Raw genomic sequence first — 19393 nt, 5'->3', positions numbered from 1 at the left:
AAGGAAAGGATCAGAGAAGACAGGATCAAACATCCTTTTTACACAATGAATTAACCCCTTATGTTCAACAGTGAGTATTACAAGCATGCTTTACTGCATATAGAGACTGATTTTACTGTTGTGGGTTTAGTAACACTTTAAGAGGCAGTATTAGCTGCATTAAGCAGTGCCAAAAGTGCTGAGGAGTGAATGGGCCCCTACTAGTTTTTCATTCTAAACACTGTTAACTTTAGAACGGTCCCTGCTATTTGTGTAACTAGTAAAATATGTTGCATGTGAATTATTAAGGTTCTCCGGGACAGCAGGCTGGTGTTCGCTACAAACACTCTGCAAGGCTTGGAGGAAATTAAAGAAAACAGAGAATTCTCCTCAATCTGTATTGGGTTTTGAAGCGAACACATGTTTGTTTTAGTTGTTTGGAGCTATAATTATAGGAAATTCTATAAGGAACAGAAGGTTGTTGCTAAACCTGCTAGTGAAGCCGCATACAGAGCATTCACAACAGGAAAAATGTGGCTGGGCCACAGTCATTTGACCCTGGGGTATGAATTGGGGTCAGCATTTCAGAGGCAGTGACATTACCACTGAGCTACTCCTGTAGCTCTTCAGGGCAAAACCATCAGTGTTTCTTGTGCTCAGTGAATGATCACTGGCATGAAAGCTGTGAATATTACACAACCTGTAGAAAGAAGTGTGTTACCTTACTAAACATGAAGAAAAAGGTCATTACAGATCACACATAACTTGTACCATAGAAAGGAAATAAATAGGAAAAATGCTTTTGTTTTGTTATTTTATTTTATTTAAAGTAGGAAAAATTCTTGGTGACGTGTAACTACATTCTGATAAATTCCCCACCATGGTGTCTATGAAAAAGGAATTCCTTATGCCTGACCTAATTCCTGAATGTCAGTAGGTGTTGTTTTCCCATAAGTGCCATCGAGGCAACCATTATGAATGGCAGTTAACCTACCTTTGCACAGACTCAATTGTTGTCCAACACTAACGACTTTGGTGTAACCTTGCAAATTGCTGACACTGTGTATAGTAAATATATTTGCATGATTTGAGTTTCAGATCTCTAACTGAGAAGGTAGGAGAATTTGGGACAGTTGCTTATTGTCTATTGTTTTCTAATAATAGTATAGGCATAACATGTTGTAGTTTACAGGATGTTGGAGGATTCCAAATGTGACCTGAATAACGCGCACATGTATTTCAGGTGTCTAGAGATCTTTTGAAGGTATAATTGTTTAGTGTTCCTTGGCACTAGGTTTTGTCATTCATTTATTCTTTCTGCCAGGAGTCCTGACTTAAAGCGGAACTAAACCCTCCTATCATTTTCAGCAAAGGAAGCTGCCATCTTAGCCTCTGTTTGATCTACAACTGCCTTGGTGCTTCAATGCTTCACATGTGAACAGTTATGACTCCAGCTATTTGATGGTTTGACAGTTTACTTGACAGCACATGCAAATGTGTCAGTTACATTCTGTGCCGGGAATGTAACTTTTTTTAAAACTATTAAATTGATGGGTTTAGTTATGAAGTTTAGTTTTTTTTTTTTCAGAAATCATACTTACCTAGGTGGATGCAGCATCGGTCCCATGCTTCATTTGTCTCCCCACCAGCTCTAAGACTGAGAACAGGGCAGTCAAAGACCACTGATCGTTCAGTTCTCAGTGCTCTATAAGCAGAGAGCTGGAGACTGTCACTCACCAGCTCTCTGCTCTGCCCCCCCCCCTCCCCATGCTCACTGGAGGGCTCTGCTGTAGAGGGGGTGGGATCAGTGGCTCAGGCTCTCAGTGGATCGCTGAAAGGCTGAGCCAGTTGCCGGTCCAAACATCTGGGTGGATCCAGACTTGGACCGGTTGAGTGACGTGAGCTGGCAGCTGACTTTAGCACACTGTCAGCTAAAAATGGGTCACAGAAGTGCCGAACAAACTGCACTCTCATGATCCACAGGAGAAGTACAGCCTAACAAGCTTTGACTGTACTTCTCCTTTAAGTAAAGTATCCCCTATACTAAAGCATTTTCCTAACACTTAACCCTCCCCTAACTTAACACAGGTGCTGAGAATGATGGATCCATAGGATTTACACTTATTTGTTTAGACCCCATGTGCCCGACCTGTGACCCGAGGGCTGCTTTGGCCCTTTGGTATGTGATGTGTGGCCCTCAGACCTCAGCAATCTGTAGTGGGAACATTGATTAAGACAATAGCATTGATCTCTTTACTCATATAACATGTTCCCAGTTTTGTATTTTCTTCTGCAGCCAAAAATATGTCCACACTCTTGTACCCTCATTTCCTTTATTAGGTCTGCACTTTCTGAAAGTCCTCTCAAGCATTACATATTTTGAACATTATATGCAGCCCTTTGGTGATGTCAGGGACTGCATTTGTGGACCCCTTTAGGTCATAAGTTGACAACCACTGGTTATTTTTACTGTATCAGCACTAGAGGTGGTCATAGACGTGCAATGATTTCACTAGATCTAGTCCATTGTGGAATTAGGCAGTGCCAGCAGGTTGTACTAAAAAAAACTCTAGGTGGGTAGAGCATGGATCCTGCTGGTGTGACTAACCACCCTGTAGTATGTCAGACCGCCGTGTGATAAAGATGTTGTTGTGATACCAGCCTTCACTAGCATTGGGAATATAAATGAAAGATAAGTTCATGGCAACTCTATTCCAAAATGCTCATTAGATAGAGACACTTTAGTCAATTACTGGATCCAAAGGGAGGAGCAGAGTAGCACAAGTACTGCATTTACATAAAATGTGATGGATCTTGCAGTCTTGATAGGTATTGAAATCTACACAAGTCTATACAATACACTCTCCTCTGCAGCATTTTTGATCCTCCGTCTCTACTAAAAAAAGTAAGTTGCCCTTTAAGTAGCAAGTAAAATGTTTAGGCCCTGTACATATGACAAATGGCATACCCACCATGCACGTGGCATTGATGCTTACACTTTCAAACTCAGTAACAGCTCTTCTGAGTATGTCCACATTGGTAATATTTATGCACCATGGACCAGTGAAATACAAATAAACACCTCTACAAGCACTTAAAACAATGATGTTTAGTATCCCAACATTAACCCTGATCACTTTGCTTTCTGTGGCCATGGGCAGAGAGAACTGAACTGAAGGAATTGCTTGACAGATGTCTTGTGTGTTCAACTCCATCTATATTCTTCATAAAGGATAAACAATCATCTCATATTATTATAATTATTACCTATTTGTTCATAATGATATTCATAGGATTGGTCACTGTGAGGCAATACAAACAGTTCACCTCAAGACATGTTGGAGCTCAGTGTTTGTTGTAGAACGCAATAATTATATCTTCTCCTTCATTCACATAGTCAGGATGGAATTCTGTTGTTCGGAACAAATGCAACCTGGTTATGATACAGCTGGATGTTTTTAGCAAAGTTTCTCATCCCATCAGTTGGTGAGATACTACAGCTGGCCATAGACAGAAAGATGTCTCACTGAGGATGAAGGATGCTGAGGCACCTTTCTGTCATTGATCACCTTTCTATATTGTCAGAAAAGCTGCAGTGATCTCACCAACTCAGTCTATGTATGGATGCAATGCATGTATCGTGACAGTATACTTTTCTTTTTTTCCATAGAAAAAAAAAGATATGTAACCACTAAAAGTGATGTATGCAATAAAATAACCGATGTTCAGAAAGTCTAGGACATGGGTGTCCAATCTTTTGACTTTTCGGGGCCACATTGGAAGAAGATGAATTGTCTTGGGTCACACAGAAAATACACTTACAATAAATATAGCTGATGAGCAGAAAATGTTGGGCAGATCACAAGTTAACAATCATTGATATTGATAATAGGGTAGATTTACTAAAACTGGTGCTCTCAGTATCTGGTGCAGCTGTGCATGGTAGCCAATCGGCTTCTAACTTCAACTTGTTTCATTAAGCTTTGGTAATAAAACCTGGGAGCTGATTGGTTACTATGCAGAGTTGCTTCAAATTTTGCACTCTCCAGTTTTAGTAAATAAACCCTAATAAAACTTCATTTTTTTGGTAGTATTTTTTATTATAAAAGTAAAAGAGGGCAACATAAAACTAGTGCAATATTTGTTTTTGATAAACTAATGCATCAGTATGTGGTTCAATGGATATAATAGCAATTTTCAAAGAATTCCCAAGGTGCTCATCAGTTATTTTGCCCCTAATTTTGCACTTCTTGTGCCTCATCCTAGAAAATTGTTGCTCACAAATATAAGTGCTGCTGAAAACTGATGACACAGTTGTGAAAAGTGGGATATTTTTTTTTGGGGAGATGAAACTTATAAAAGTCCAGTAAAGAGACACTGTCAAAAGTTTCTTCGGCCGCATGTGTTCACTAAGTATAGATGCATTTATGTAAAAATTTAAAAAAAAACAATATTTTTAAGTAAGTTTATGATTTTGTATTGGGCTGCATTCATATCCGTCTTGGGCTGCATGCAACCTGTAGGTTGGACAAGCCTAGTTTAGGGAATTGCTACATGTCCTATTTTCTGTTCAAACTAGTTGCTAATGCTTGCAAAGATGGAATAGAGTTTGGCTACTATAACATATTTTATGTAACATACAGCTTACAGTTTTATAGTCAGAAGAATTATGACTCCTAGTTTTCTTTTCCACCAGCTATTGAGAAAATATATCAGCTTTTTTAATAGGGATTATTAATGTTTTGGTTACCAAACATTCACTTTTAAATTTCTTTTAAAGAAACATTAGGCTGGTTTGTTTTTAAACCCTAGATCACAGGTGTAAACTGGCGGCCCCCCAGCTGTTGTGGAACTATAAGTCCCATGAGGCATTCCAAGGCTGACAATTACAAGCATGACTCTCACAGGCAGAGACATGATGGGACTTGTAGTTCCGCAACAGCTGGAGGGCTGTCAGTTTGACACCCCTGCCCTAGATGATTTGCTATAACTACTGTATTTGTCAGATGTTGTCACTGGCAGATTTAAAATATATGTTTACTTTACAATTATAATGTGATACAATTAATCTCAATAATTTTGTAGTTTTGGAAAAAGCTGTTATTGAGTAGTTATCTTTAAGGGAGCTGTTTAATTGTTCTGCATGTTTCATGTTGGTACATGTGTGTTGACAACAAACATGTACTGTGTTTGTCATGTTTATATGTTTGTATTAAAAATAGCTTAACAAAATCAAGTAAAAAAATTGGTGATTCTTTCTTAGCTACATTTTACACATGAACTTGGCTAGAAACTACAATCCGATTTGTTGGTATTGTCATTTTTATTATTATTATTATTATTATTAATATTATTTTAAAGCACATATTTATTTTTCTTGTATCTGGACTTTTTTTTTCTGCAGACACACATTAAAACATTGCAGACATCCTGTAATCTGATTGCTCTGCATGGGTTAGGACAAAAATCAAAATTCAGAACAGGGCTTAGGAAGGAAAGTTGCTGTTTTACTGTTTTCAGTCATCATAACTCATATCTCCCTCAGATTCCTTCTACAATGGAGCTTTTCATCTTAAAAATACAGAGCAACTGGAGACGGCACTAAAAATATTTATCCCATTATCCAACTTGCTTAGATATGGTAACTAGAATGGCACGTTATCATTTTCTTGTTGCTGTGCTTTATTGGTGCTTTTAAACTGCAAAGTTACTGAAAGGCATATGTCAAAAAATGGTCTAGGGGCCCCTCATGTGTAGCAAGGAAACACTGATTACTGCCCAAATATCCAATCCCACTAGACTAATTCATCCTAAAGGAAATTCTTGACTGAATTTAACATATTTTTCAAAACATCCAGCTAGCTGCTTGATAGTCTGAGTAATACACTGGAGCTGTGATATGCTGATCGGTCAAGCTGTGAAAATTGTTTATAAATTTTACAGTTGATTGCTTCCTTACTGTTTATGCTTCAAAATCTTGGATGAGAAGGAGTTTGCCAAAACCTTTATATCATATAGACACTGTTGCCCAGGAACTGAGCAAACCTCTTTGGATACAAAGTTGGCAAAAGAACCATTGGTTGGCTTTTACATTTTTAGCCAGTTCTCCATTTTTTCCCACAGATAAGTTCTTTGCAGTGTTGGATGGGTCAATGAAGCTGTCATGTGATGCTTGGTGGCTATTCACTCTTACACATTTTACACAAATAAAACATAAGAGCTTATTTTATTGAGCTTTAATACCTCAAAGGAAATATAAAATATTGCTTCTAATTATTTCAATTTTAATTTCGCAGTTGCTGCTCACATAAAGTATGTGTCTCTGTCAGCCTGTTGAATAAAGCCTTTTGTTTACAGGCTTGGTAGCTCAAACTGAAATTTACAAACAGAAGTGAATGATTCTTATTCTGAGTTGTATGGCTCAGTCAGAAGTTCCAAGCAGGCAGAGGGAACCACAATTCAAGCAGCCCCTGCTATGATGTGTCTTTGGTCTTTGGCTAACTAATAGTGCTCTGGAAACACTTTAATATATATATATATATATATATATATATATTAAACAGTTTACAAACCTAAATCAAAAAAGCATCTAAAAAAGTTACCCAAACCCATTATAGTTTCCCTTCAGGCATACCATATACTGTATCTTTTACATTGTGATTCATATATTTGTAAGCTCAGGTCTACTAAGGAGATCATGTTGATTCCAGTATGGTAATGGGAGAAGCAATGAGTTAGAGAAAGGACCTAATGGGGAAAGAATAGCAGTTGGGAAAGGTATACTAATTTGATTTATCTCCCATTCTCACCAAGAATGGGCAGAGGGAGGCATCTGCGAAATCATTGCTCAATCCAGGTAAAAACAGCTGCACCAGGCAACTGCCACCCTTTGTGTAGAGGTACCTTCAAACCACCCACAGATAAGAAGAAACTGAAGATTTTGATGTAAATCTTTGTTCAGCTAAGAAAGACCATCTATACTGAATATCTTTTCTAGATGAATATTACCAGAAACGTGATCTATAGGGTTGAAATTTTCTGGTACAGACATCTGCATATTTGTTGGATAAAAAAGTCTGCCATAACCCTTTTTAGATGCAATCACTCACTTCCAGTTGGGTAGTTTAACAAGATCCAAGTTGTGGTTTGGAAAACGTTTTATGTATATTTCATGGATTGGTGATTGATTCAATAAAGGTTTCCATACACCCTAACAGTGTAGGATCAATCTAATATCTTTTACATAATGTTTGTCGAATGTGGAAATTATCTGAGATCTCTGTAGCAGGAAAATCATGATAATGACAGTTTTGGGTGGAACTTGTGGGTTTCATTACCCATCATCTACCTATAATATTTGTGGACCACAGAAGGGAAATATCAAATTAAAATAGACCTCCCCTCTTCCAGCTGCTGCCTGTCTCAGACCACATGCCAAGCAATATAGTCTTGCAACATAGGCTAGTCTCTTCATTTTTTCCTATGGCGAATGCTTCAAGGGGTGTCTGAAAATGCTACCAGGCAAGGCTTCAGCAGAAGGCTAAAATTCCAGACTGGATCTTGAATAAAAGGACAGCATTATTATTTTAAGTGGCTTATAATTTAAGGGTGGCTGTAGTTGTACAGCTACCCTGCTGTTATTTTGCAGTTTATGGGGATTGCCTATGGTGTTAATTCAGCTCTACACATGCTCTCATTTAGGAGTTAATTTACTAAGAGTCATTTTTGTACTAGCCTGGGTTCTCTTCAAACATCCAACTGAGTAAACGGGAATTAAAAAATATAGTTTCTTCTTTAAACCTAGTGGACATTTGAAGTGAACACCAGCTAGGGTAAATATTTACTCCTTTAGCAGATCAGCCCCCATAAATTAAAATGTATGTCTTCACTAAGTGTTTGGCTAAAATCTCAGAGGAATAACCTGGAGTGCTGCATCCAAGTTTATTGGTTTAGCACCTAAGAGAGTAGATATCATTGTTAAGTAGATTTTATGAAAGCAGAGCCATAGCATGCGTCTTTATTTAACATACACTTTCATCTTTTCAATTGCTATTATTTGTTTTGTTTACAGAGAAGTAGCTTTAAATACTTCCTTTGTTAGGATCATTTCTAAAAAGGTGCTCTATGGAACCTGAAAGATTGCAAAGGATAAACAGTTTGCCTATTGGGCTGTGCAAAGTGATACATCTTTACAGCAACCACGTGCTGCTATTAAATACATAAAATCTGTTCCATTCTTGTTTCTTCCAACATTCTGTGGCATTTGGGAGTTTTAAATCGGTGGAAGAATACGATGACAGATTTTGTTTTTCTACCATAAGGTTGAGTACAAATATGGAGCATGCGTGACTTATTCCCATTATAATCCTTGAATATAAAGTATACATTTGTTTGCACCTTATGGTGTGACCATTAATATGCAGCTGCCTCGATCTTGATTCCCAGGGCTCCTGCTGTATATGGTTTTACCCAATGGCAGTTATGGAAAAAGAAACAGGAAGCTGCCTTCTTTTGCTCACTTAGTTACATAAACATTGGACATAGTGTTGTGGTCTACAGATTTTATCATTCAGCTCATCAGTAGAATCTCCCTGCTTAGGTCCCTTGAGTGGATGCATGTCATATGCTACTGTTGAATACTGCACATTGTAACCTAAATAATTTAGCACCACACTCCACCGTGTTATGTACATAATTGTATATGTTGTTTGCAAATGACTGATGAACAAATCCCCAAAAGAAGTAATTGGGCAGTTTGTCAGATTTTTAAGAAGATTACCAGGAAAGCTAGATACCTCCTGTTTGCCTAGGGACCTCTGTATATCAGCTTGGAGAATTCCCCGTTTGTTACAGTTGGTGCTTACTGGAGAAACAAAGTTTGCAATTGCTCCTAGCAAAATTGCAGTGTAATCATAAAATAAAATGTTTCTCCTTGAAAACTGTTAAAGACTACTGTCCACCATGCAATGTAAACATTGTCAAGGCTGCTAAAGAGTGTAGAGTGGCAGTGGGCAACAAGAACCCCTTGGGGAATGGTCCCAATCAAAAAGGAGAATTTTATTTCCTTGAATTCTATATTAATAAGTATAGTTAGTGTAAAACTATATATTTTAGACCACCCTTTCTCAACCTTTTTAATGCAGAGGAACAGTTGAAATAATATTCTGGTTTCAGGGAAACCCTACTAAAAATTACTATATCTACAGTTCATGATACATAAGTGTGATAGTCAGTGGGAAGAATGCTCCTCACATTTGTGGTCATTGGGAAGAATTATTCCCTTACATGATAGCTAAAAAGATGAATGGTGTCAGTGGGAACTTATCTGAGAGGCAGAAATTGCTAATTGCATGGAACCCTGGTTGAGAAACCTTGTTTTAAACTATTGGGTTTATTTAAAAAGGTAAGGAGAAATTCGCAAATAGACGTGACAAGCAATCTGACTTTGTCTTTCACTGATTGCACTGCAGTCTATTGAAATCTTTTTGGTTACCACGGGTCACATTAATTGACAACTCATCACTGCTTTTTACTCTGCTTTTATTAATTAAGCAGAAAAAAGGGAACATGTCATCCTCCAATTGTTGTCTTTACAATCCACACAACAGCCATTAGCTAATTCTATCAGTGATAGACTTTTCAGTGGAAATCTACTAGACAGTGCATGTCAGAGAAGCTCCTCCTTGGAGGTTTCAATATACATATGTGTATACCATAGTCAGAGAACTGTATATATGTCCAAACTCACTAGCTAGAGGTGGCAGTAGGATGGTTTAAGTGTCCATATCCTTATTTACCACAATGCTTAGCAAAAAGTACACTTGTTGAGTATAAAGCAACCTTTTCTTTGAATATGCTCATGCTATCAATGTTTTTATTACAGTTCCCCAGGTGCTCTGATGCAGGAGATATTAGATGCAATTAATTGTATGATCTCTGTATGTTAGTCGTGTTCTGTTACAAAGGATATTCAATCAAATTGCTAAGGAGTCATAAGATCTTGAATTGAGTTGCTGGGCTAAATGACAGTTACATGGATGCTAGGGGGACTGAGAATTCCATACTAATGCTTTTATGTGTAAAAAGTCCTATATACTGTATATGGTGCTGATTTCCTGAAGCCTGTGTAATGAAGATCTAAAAAGCATACATACTGTATGAAGTATTTATAATTTGGTTCATGAAATTGGGTAATACATGTTTTATGACAGCAATTGTTTAATGTTGAAAAACTTGTGCAACAACTTATGCTGTGTGTGTGAATGGGAGTCTGCAGCTGGCCATAACAGCAGAGCGTGTCAGTTGCCAATTTTTTTCTTGGTTAGGTGCAGCCTGAATTGAAGTGAATTTAGACACCTATAGTTAAGACTAAATAGTAGTAGCAAATAGCCTTTTTTATTTTGAGAAATCTCCTGTGTGACTTAAAGTGGTTCTGAGGTCCTAAAGCTTTTTTACCCTAAAGTATCCTATGCATTAAGGTGAAAAACCTTTCAGTGCTTGTTTCTCCCCCTCACCCACCTTTATAGTGATCCAACACTGTGCCCATCTTCGGGACTTTTCTCCTCTCTCCGTTCTCTCACAGGCCTAGCTGAGGGCAGCAGGAGCCATTGGCTCTTGTCACTATCAGTCAAATCTAGTGAGGAGGGAGTGGAGGGCGGGGATGAGGCACACTGCACTATGTGTGTTTTTGGGCACCCAGAGCGTGGCTCGGGAGAGAACTTGTACAAGCGGATTCCTTTGGTGGTGCAAGCAGAAAAGGAGGACCCTAGAGTGCTGATGGGGGATCCTAGAAGAGGAGTTTCAGGGTTGCTCTGTGCAATATTATTGCACAGCATAGGTAGGTATAACATGTTTTTAATTTTAGGGAATATAATTAAACTTTACAATCACTTTAAACAAACTGTCAATTTATAGTTAGGAGGATCGAAGAGAGGATTGGGTAGTATTTCAAAATGTAAGAAACTAAACACATTTATTGTCATTCTTTCAGTTAAGACTACTTGAGAGGGAGATCTTAAAAAAACCTGAAAATACTATTGGGAAATGCACAGGGAAAAGCATGGGCTTGGGTATTGCAAAAATAGGATGTGAAATTAAACAAAGTGAACACTTCCTGTATGTGAGGCTGCAGCCATCTTTATGCAGGAAGTCCTCAGATTTCTGAACTCTTTTCCTGTAAGGTGCTGGCTTATCAAAATATAACACTCACCCTTAAAGGAGCTGCTGGATTTTATGGTCCATCCTAGCTCTTCGAATGGTGATCTGGTCTATAGCTTGCCAAAAACATCTACTAACACAACTGCCGCTACCAAAAAAAAAAGAGATCCTTTCCATCAATATTCCTTTTGAAGATTTTATAGGTTCATTTTTTAAGAGAGAGTGGATTAAAGGTCAGAGGATGCAAAAAAGTAGAAACAAAAAGTACTCAGTACCTTCTAGTGAATGTATCTTCAGCGCTTCTCACAGACTAATAATGGACTATTAAGCTGGGACTGGAAATCTGAAGTTTTGAACCCTTAAGCTTAGACCAGCAATGGACTGAACAAAACTCTCAGGGTGCTCCCCTTTAGTAGCCACCTTCCTGCATTCCCAGGCTTTGGCATAGGTTAACTTATAATTCTTGGGCCCTGGCCCTGTGTCCTCCCCATGCTGCAGGTCTGGGAAATAAAGGACCTCTTCTCTTGGCAGGAGCCCAGAAGGCAAAAAAAAGGATTCCCCACACTGGTATCCTCTCAAGCTAAAGCCTGAGAAGAAAGGACCCTTCCAGAAAGTTTTTGTTTCACAAATATACATCCACTTGGCTGGCTTACATCACTGACATAAACTTCCTAGTGATTGGTCAAGGTCTTCTTACCCTATCCACGTGAGAACTCCCTCAAGATCAGGCAGAAGAAATTTCCTAGTCTTGGGGAAAACTCAACGAGCCCAGATAACACTAAGAACTCAGGCTTTAGACCAGGGATATTGCAGCTTATGGTAGTGTCCCTACAAAGAAATATAACAGACTATATTAATTGTAGTTTTCATGCAGAAAGGCAACAAATAAATACCTGTTTAAAACATGCTTGAACAAAACCCTTTTTTTCTATACCTGTATTAGCCTATATAATTTGTAATGCATTCTGTAGTTTACATTTTTCTTTTTTAAACAAGAGCAAAAAAATAAAAAAGGTCATAAAGACACTAGAAATATTATTTTCCAGCAAACTACAATAGTCCTTATTTTCTTTCTCACATGAGAACTAAAATTAAGCATATGGGTTTAGCGCCTGTTACACACAATTTTGATAAACTGAGGTGGAATTCAACATTTCTTGCATGAATGGCTGTATAATGTGGCAATAGCTGTGAGAAAAGAGGAGCCCAGCATCTAAGACCCAACACAATGGGAATGCAATGAATCGGAATGCCTCACAGATCATAGCAGCATCAGAATTTCCAGCAAGGAAAATCTTTTCATGGTGAATTAAGTGGTGGAGGAAGAAAAATGGTGATGAAAAAAGGTAGGCACAGATCACAAACGGTCGACTTAGGGCTCACTGCTAAAGATTTAAGAACCTTAGCTAACGCCAGGCAGAATAGAATGTGGAAAATTGAATTTACTCAACAATTAAGCATTGAATTAATCTACATCCCAGCTCAGTAGAAACGTGTGTGCCGGGAGGGGGTGGAGTGATATGGAACAAAACAGAATAAATCAGCCCAGCTCATTAAAAGATAGTGAATATATCATGTTTGTTGCTGCTTAAAGAAGAGCATGGTCCCCTGCAGAACAAGGTATACTTCTGTATACAAAAGTATATTTCTTGCTACTTACTCTTGAATTGCACTTGTAATCAGATTAATCAACACGTCTTTGCTGAGGTTAGTTGGCTTTTCTATATTTTAGCTTGTTATCTGCAGATATTCTATTAATTACAAGTCAGATCACCAGCCGACAATAGTAGTGAGGGACAACACAAATAGAATGAGTATGCCCTGGAGATGTCACTCCTAAGATCTGATGCATGGCAGAACTCCCACGGGTTCAGGCAGCCTCCCACATGCCTTGCTGGTCTTTTGTTCAATTACAGTTAATGCAATAGTTTGCCATTTTCTTCGTCTAATTATATTTTCAAGTGGGATTTGTAGCACATAGAAAAACATCCTTTTACATGTTGAGGCACCAGGGCTTTGTGCCTGGCATTGTCTGTCCCCTGGGTGCTGTACCATTCTCTCAGCAGTGCTCTGAATAAACAAGTCTAAAAGCTGCAGTTGTAGAAACTGAAAATTTATGCATTAACTGTTTGCATTCTTAGCATGTGTTCCACATTACCCACTTACAGCATTCTTCTGGCATGCTGTAGACTGCATATTTGTTTAAAAAAAAAAAGAAGAAAAAAAAAAAAGGCCTTTCTCCCACAGTTCACACATCTTTCCACCAGTCACTGAATCACCAATACAACTGACAGTGTTTAGAATACCCCTGATGGCTGCTTATGGGTTAGTGTGAGTTCACTATCTTTTCTTTTGGCTTGGAATTCGAATAAAAATATCACAATGCTGTTTCGGTGTGGCACGTTGAAGTGAAATGCATTAAAAAACAAACAAAAGTCAAATAAAAAGAAAAAAAAATAAAGAAACTTGTAATTTTTCTTGATTTAAATATGCTTCCTTATAGTTTCAGCACATTTAAAATTAATTTCAGATGACTGATATTGACGAAAACTGATGCTGGAAATTTTTGTGTAACCATTGTGATAACACAAATTGGTGCTGCCTTTTGGAGTCTTGGTAAGCACTGATGAACCACTGTCAAAAAGAGGATTTCAGTGGTCTGACTGTTGTCATTTGAAGTTATGGGGCCAGATTCACTTTCGTATGGCTTGATTTTTAATGAGATCAAATTCTTCTCAAACAGAGGATCCTAGGGTTCCTCTGCAGGTCACTAAGGGTTCCTTAAAGAAGAATTCCAGGCGAAAAAGAATTCCCATAAAGTGGGGTTGTGTCTGCACTGCATGGGTTAACTGTTCATTTTTGTCTAGAGGTGAGGAGAGTGGAGATATACTTACCTAATCCACCAATCCTCTGACACAAGACTGGTCCCTGCCGCTCCTGCCCTCGCACATTCTAGAGGTCTTGTGAACGGACTGTTCCTCACATCATCACACCAATAGCCTGGCTCTGGATATGAGGATGACGGGAACAGTCCACCCCTGGATGTGGGGGAGCCTTGTTTTCCAAAGGATCGAGTAAGTATAGCCTTTCAGTGTGCCCCTAGACAAAAACGAGCAGTTAACCCATTCAGTGTACCCATTCAGTTAACCCATTCATTGCACCACTGCATGGGAGAAAAAAAATAATGGAGTTCTGCTTTAAGTAATATGCAACTTCTGCCTCTTAGATGAGTAACCACTGACACCAATGATCTTTTTAGCTATCTCTACGGGGGGAATTCTGCCTGAGGACCACAAATATAAGGAACAGTCTTCCCACTGACCTTCACACTAATGTACTGTGGACTGTAGTTATAGAGTTATTAGCAGGGGTTCTCTTAACCGGAAAAGTTATTTCAAGGCTTGAAAAGGTTGAGGAGGGCTGCTCTAGATTAACTGGGTAGTTCTCCATGTAAAATTCACATGACGATTCCATCTGTACAGAGACTATGGGTAGGAGGTGTGTCTTGTATTTTGGCCACTCCTCCAGGAATATGATCTTCTAACATTGTGCTGTCATTAGTGACATTTAGGATACTTAGTTTAAATACTTTGAATATATTAGTTTGAATATAACATAGAATGCATGAAGGTTAAAAACTTTCAGCCTTTTCACAACTTTAAGTTACTATCTTAATACTTCCTGTAGTTGTAAACCTTTTAGATTCAAAATGAACAAAGCATATCCTCATATAAAGTGGCCTTACCTCAAACCATAAGACTTAGTGTTGATTCTGGCCACTCCCCCTGTGAATCCTGGCCACTTTCTCCTTCCTTTGCAATCTGCATGTGTCACTTTGACAGTTTTCTCTGACACCAAGTAATCCATGGTGACTGACCTCCTACCCTAGCATACAAGAGGTGTTTGACAGCCTCACTGAGCTGATGATGTGCATGTTTCCCAGTGAGGCTGTTTAGAGCAGTGTGTGTCCATTACCTCCACTCAGGTGTCAGATTACACTCAGCTCCGTGCAGTGTATGGCATCAGATCCCTGCCCCCTGCCTTGTGAAATACAATCTGCGCTGTGTACTTTAGAGGGCTTTGGAGGAAAGTAGGGTGCAGATAAATCGGCACAGCTTATGTGGGAGAATTTGATCATTGTTCATCACCTGAGGCTTGCCATGTCAGTGGGCTTATGTAAAAGTTTATAACCTTTGTAAAGTCACTTTTTATATTTTATGTATCATTTTATTTATACTGATTTGTATATTCTCCCTCTAGAAGCCATGTACAGTATATATTAGGCCAGGGATCTCCAAACTGCAGCCCATGGGCTGGATGTGGCCCTTTGCTAGCCTTTATCTGGCCCTTGGGGCACTATTCCTCCCAATGATATGAGGTACTATTCCTCCCACTGACACCAACAACGGGGCACTATTTCTTACACTGATACCAATGAGGGGGCATTATTCCTCCCATTAATACCAATGATGGGTATTAATAGGAGGAATAGTACCCCATGTTTATTTTCACTGATGCTGGGCCCGGGACATTCCCTATGCCCACTGGTCACAATCCGGCCCTTCTAAAGTTTGAAGGACAGTAAACTGGCCTTTTGTTTGAAAAGTTTGGAGACCCCTGTATTAGGCAATCAGACAGCAACAACTGTTGAGATACCAAAGCTGATTCAATAATCCAAGCTTGTGAAAGGCACATTCTTTTCTAACTTTTTTCTTCACATGATTAAATATTTAAAGTGAATGCATCTTCGATTTACTGAGTGAAGATTTTCAACTCCTTCGGTAAATAAACATTTCTGCCTCAGCCACACAGAGAGGGCATTGTTTTCAGTCAGTCATACCTGACTGTAGGACCTGATTTACTAAACTCTAGTGGCGTGAAATGATCCTGGGCCAGATTTACTAAAGTGGAAAGTTCAGTCATGTGCAGGGGATTTAGAAAAAAATAAAAAGAGCTTTTGCTTTGCGCTTGGATGTTTGCGGTTCACACAGTTAAATTTCTGCTTTTGTAAATCTGCCCTTCTCAGCACTGCACACTTTAATAATCAAACCCTTAGACTAACCATGTAGCAACACAGAGCAAGAAGAATGTATATGTAATGAGCAAATATGACCGTCCTATATATTTATATGTGACATGATGAACTATACATACAAAACAAAGTTTTTAAATATTAATGCTCTTTTTAAGTTACGTTTCTAACAAATTCATAATTCACAAATTCACAATTTCTAATACAAATTCACGTTTCTAAACTATTATGAAGACTATTGTTTGTGACTATAAAGTGAACTACTGGAATTATCCGTTGTGCCAGTACAAGAGCAGCGACTGCTCTGTATGAACTAATTCCCGGCTATGCTGACTAATAGCACGGAGTATAAAGAGAGGCGTGAAAATAGAAGGGATACTAAAACCTCTGTAGTACATGCAAATCAGTTTTGGATGACCAGGTGAGGCCTGCAGATATTTTGAAAAGCTTGCACTAAAAGCTAATTAAAATCCTTTCTTAAAGATAAAAAAGATTGAGGAGGAGAGTTGTTGTGATTGTGTTTTTGTAAGAATTTAATTTACAGCCAATTTTTCCTATCTGAATGTTATTTTCAAATTCACCCAGTGATAAGGACTAACATCTGTTTTCTGTTCAATAGTACAAGGAGGCTCTGCATGGGGTTGAGTGTACATAGACCATGTGAAGCCATTGTTATCCTTCTTTTTTTGTCCCCTTGCCTAGTCCATTTGCCACATACCATCCGGCAAACAGCTGACACATATCGGCTATTATGGAGCCTGGCCTAATTGTGTACCAATCTTTAAAAGCTTCTCTGTGCTTGTCTTGTGTGATGTATCAGAGGCTAAGACTATATAAACAGCAGTATCAAAGACCACTCTCATTTTTGCATTTGCAGAGTAACAGACTGTTATGCCAGAGGGTTTGTTGCTGCTAAATATATAATCAGAATCTAGAAGCCGTTATTTGCCTTTTCTCCGGAATGTTTGTGTTTTCGATGGTAATTCAGCATGCAATTATGAAAGATTTCCACAGCAGTTTAGTTCAGTGAAAGAAACTAATGCAGATCCATTTGGCAGCTTTCCTTTAAATTTGCACATTAAATTGGTTCTTGTTAAATATATGCAAAAGACAAAATAACAGCGCTTGGGCTTTTTTTTTCTTCTTTTCTTTATTTATTTTGCTGATCAAATTTCATTGTGTATTCACAGCCTTCCTGGAGCAGAGACCACGACGACACAGCATCAACGCGCTCAGGGGGAACTCCTGGACCATCAAGTGGGGGGCACACGTCGCATAGTGGGGACAACAGCAGTGAACAAGGTAGGAATTTATTGTTAATAATGCGCATTACTGTGTATAAGTAGAAATATAGGCAAAACCTTTTTTTTTTTTCATTTTAGAGTAAGGGAGTGTTATAACCCCTCTCAAATTATTTTTTGCCATCTGTGTCCAATTGGGGAGAGTTACCTTAACTTCCTGTCCCATAGTTAAAAGAGGAAGTGAGAAAATCTCTGCAAATGCAGGAAATTCCTTGGGGACCCTTAAGTCACCAGAACAAGTACCCCGATTGAAAAATTTCCCCTCTATTACTTTTCTGGGGATAACCCAAATTTTGGCATTTCTTTTACTTTTAATTTTGATGATAATGGTAAGCAGGACAAATAGAAAAGGGGAATCTCCCTAATGGGGCTTCAGACAATAAAAACTGACAGGGGTTCTAATCCATCTCCACTCTATCCAAAACTTAAAAAAGGTTTGCTTTTAGTTACACTTTAATAAATAACTGAATGTATATCTACAGGTAGTCAATGAACATAAGAAATGGTACTGGTGCCAAAGGTTTGGTACTTTTGCTTTGATCCCTAAAGTGCACTGTGGAGTTAAAGATATGGCCATGTGGCACACTTTTGGTGGTCATGATTATTTCTCATTTCCTGAAACTTTTAATTTGTTTTTATGATCTCCTAAAGATTTGTTGTATGGATAATTATTGGATAAAAGTATTGTGTTTTTATTGATTTGATATTTTCTGTCATCTAATATGATTGATTTATTGGTCCTGATAGCAGTACATTCTGAAAACAGGGTTTTTGCTTGTTAGTATTTGATTTTATGTACTTTTTTTTGCTACAGATTGTGCAACACAGAGCCCTGCGAATGTAGAGAATTAGAACTTCACCTCTGTTTTTTTTTTTTTTGTCATTTTGTCATTAAAGCCCCACTCTGGGCAATAGCATAACCCCTGCACTATATGGGTTAAATGCTCACCAAATCTAGGGGTAAAGGAATAAGTTGCAACACTCATATTGTCCACATATTCCCTGCATTGTGTGAATGACCCCCTGAAGCCGCTACCTTTTCCTGCTCCATCAGTCGCAGGCTTTCTGACGTCATCATGTACAGTGCAAGGCCACCAGTCCTATATTGCATGTCAGAATAGTAAGGGCCTGCCCATAACTTGGCTTCCAGGGGAGCAAGGATTAAGGAAAGCATTACATCTTATTCCTCTACCCTGAAGATCAGGGGCATTTTATTTCTCTCCCGGAATTTCGGTAATGCACGACAACACATGCCTTTGTGGGATGCGGTGCCATTCATACTGAATGCTTTGCAGTGAGAGAAATAGTACATGAAGCATTTTTGCCTTGTTTTAAAGCTTTAGGCAGCCTATTCAGATAAATGATAACGCACTGCAATGGGCCCCTAGTAAATCACCCCCAGTGTGTATTTACCATTTAACTTTATGGTGACACATTTCCTTTAAACAAAACTTGTATTCTATATTTTGTTGAGAAAGACGTGGTTAATGTCTGAGCGGTATTCTTTAGAGGCATTTAAGGCCTGCTTGGAGGATTATTGTTTTATAAAGTAGAGGAATTGATTAGCTATTTAGTGAAGGCTGTGACTTGAAATATGCATTCAGCAACCTGGTTACTAACAGAGAATGGATAATGTAGACAGCTGGAGTGTTTTCAGTGTTATTGGCTGAAGTTTTATATAGATTAATGTGAACAATTATCAGAGCATCTTATAATGACCATGTATGAGATACCCTTATAAAGACAAATCACCCATCAACACCTGTATTTGACTGCTCATCTTAAACATGCAGGATTAGGCGACAGTTAGCATTCAACTTTTACTAAAATGTCACTGATCTTTCCCACTTATCAACCAAAAGTAGACTGAAACTTTATTTTATTTATTACAGGTACTTATATAGTGCCGTCAATTTACACAGCA

General features: G+C 38.4%; 1 protein-coding gene across 2 annotated transcripts in view; it reads left to right on the top strand.

The window, feature by feature from the left end:
* LOC149442236 (homeobox protein Meis1) overlaps positions 1–19393 on the top strand; it is a 192235-nt gene that overhangs the window by 29797 nt on the left and 143045 nt on the right. For both annotated transcript variants that reach the window (XM_089656326.1, XM_089656327.1), the window contains exon 7: positions 17359–17470. In XM_089656326.1, the coding sequence (XP_089512452.1) occupies positions 17359–17470 (112 nt within the window). The remainder of the gene's footprint in view (positions 1–17358; positions 17471–19393) is intronic.

This window comes from Staurois parvus, unplaced genomic scaffold (genome assembly GCF_062004578.1).
Source record: "Staurois parvus isolate SC_StPar_1 unplaced genomic scaffold, SC_StPar_1.0 ptg000898l, whole genome shotgun sequence".
In the NCBI taxonomy this organism is placed as follows: Eukaryota; Metazoa; Chordata; class Amphibia; order Anura; family Ranidae; genus Staurois; species Staurois parvus.
This window is presented reverse-complemented; position numbering and strand designations above follow the sequence as displayed.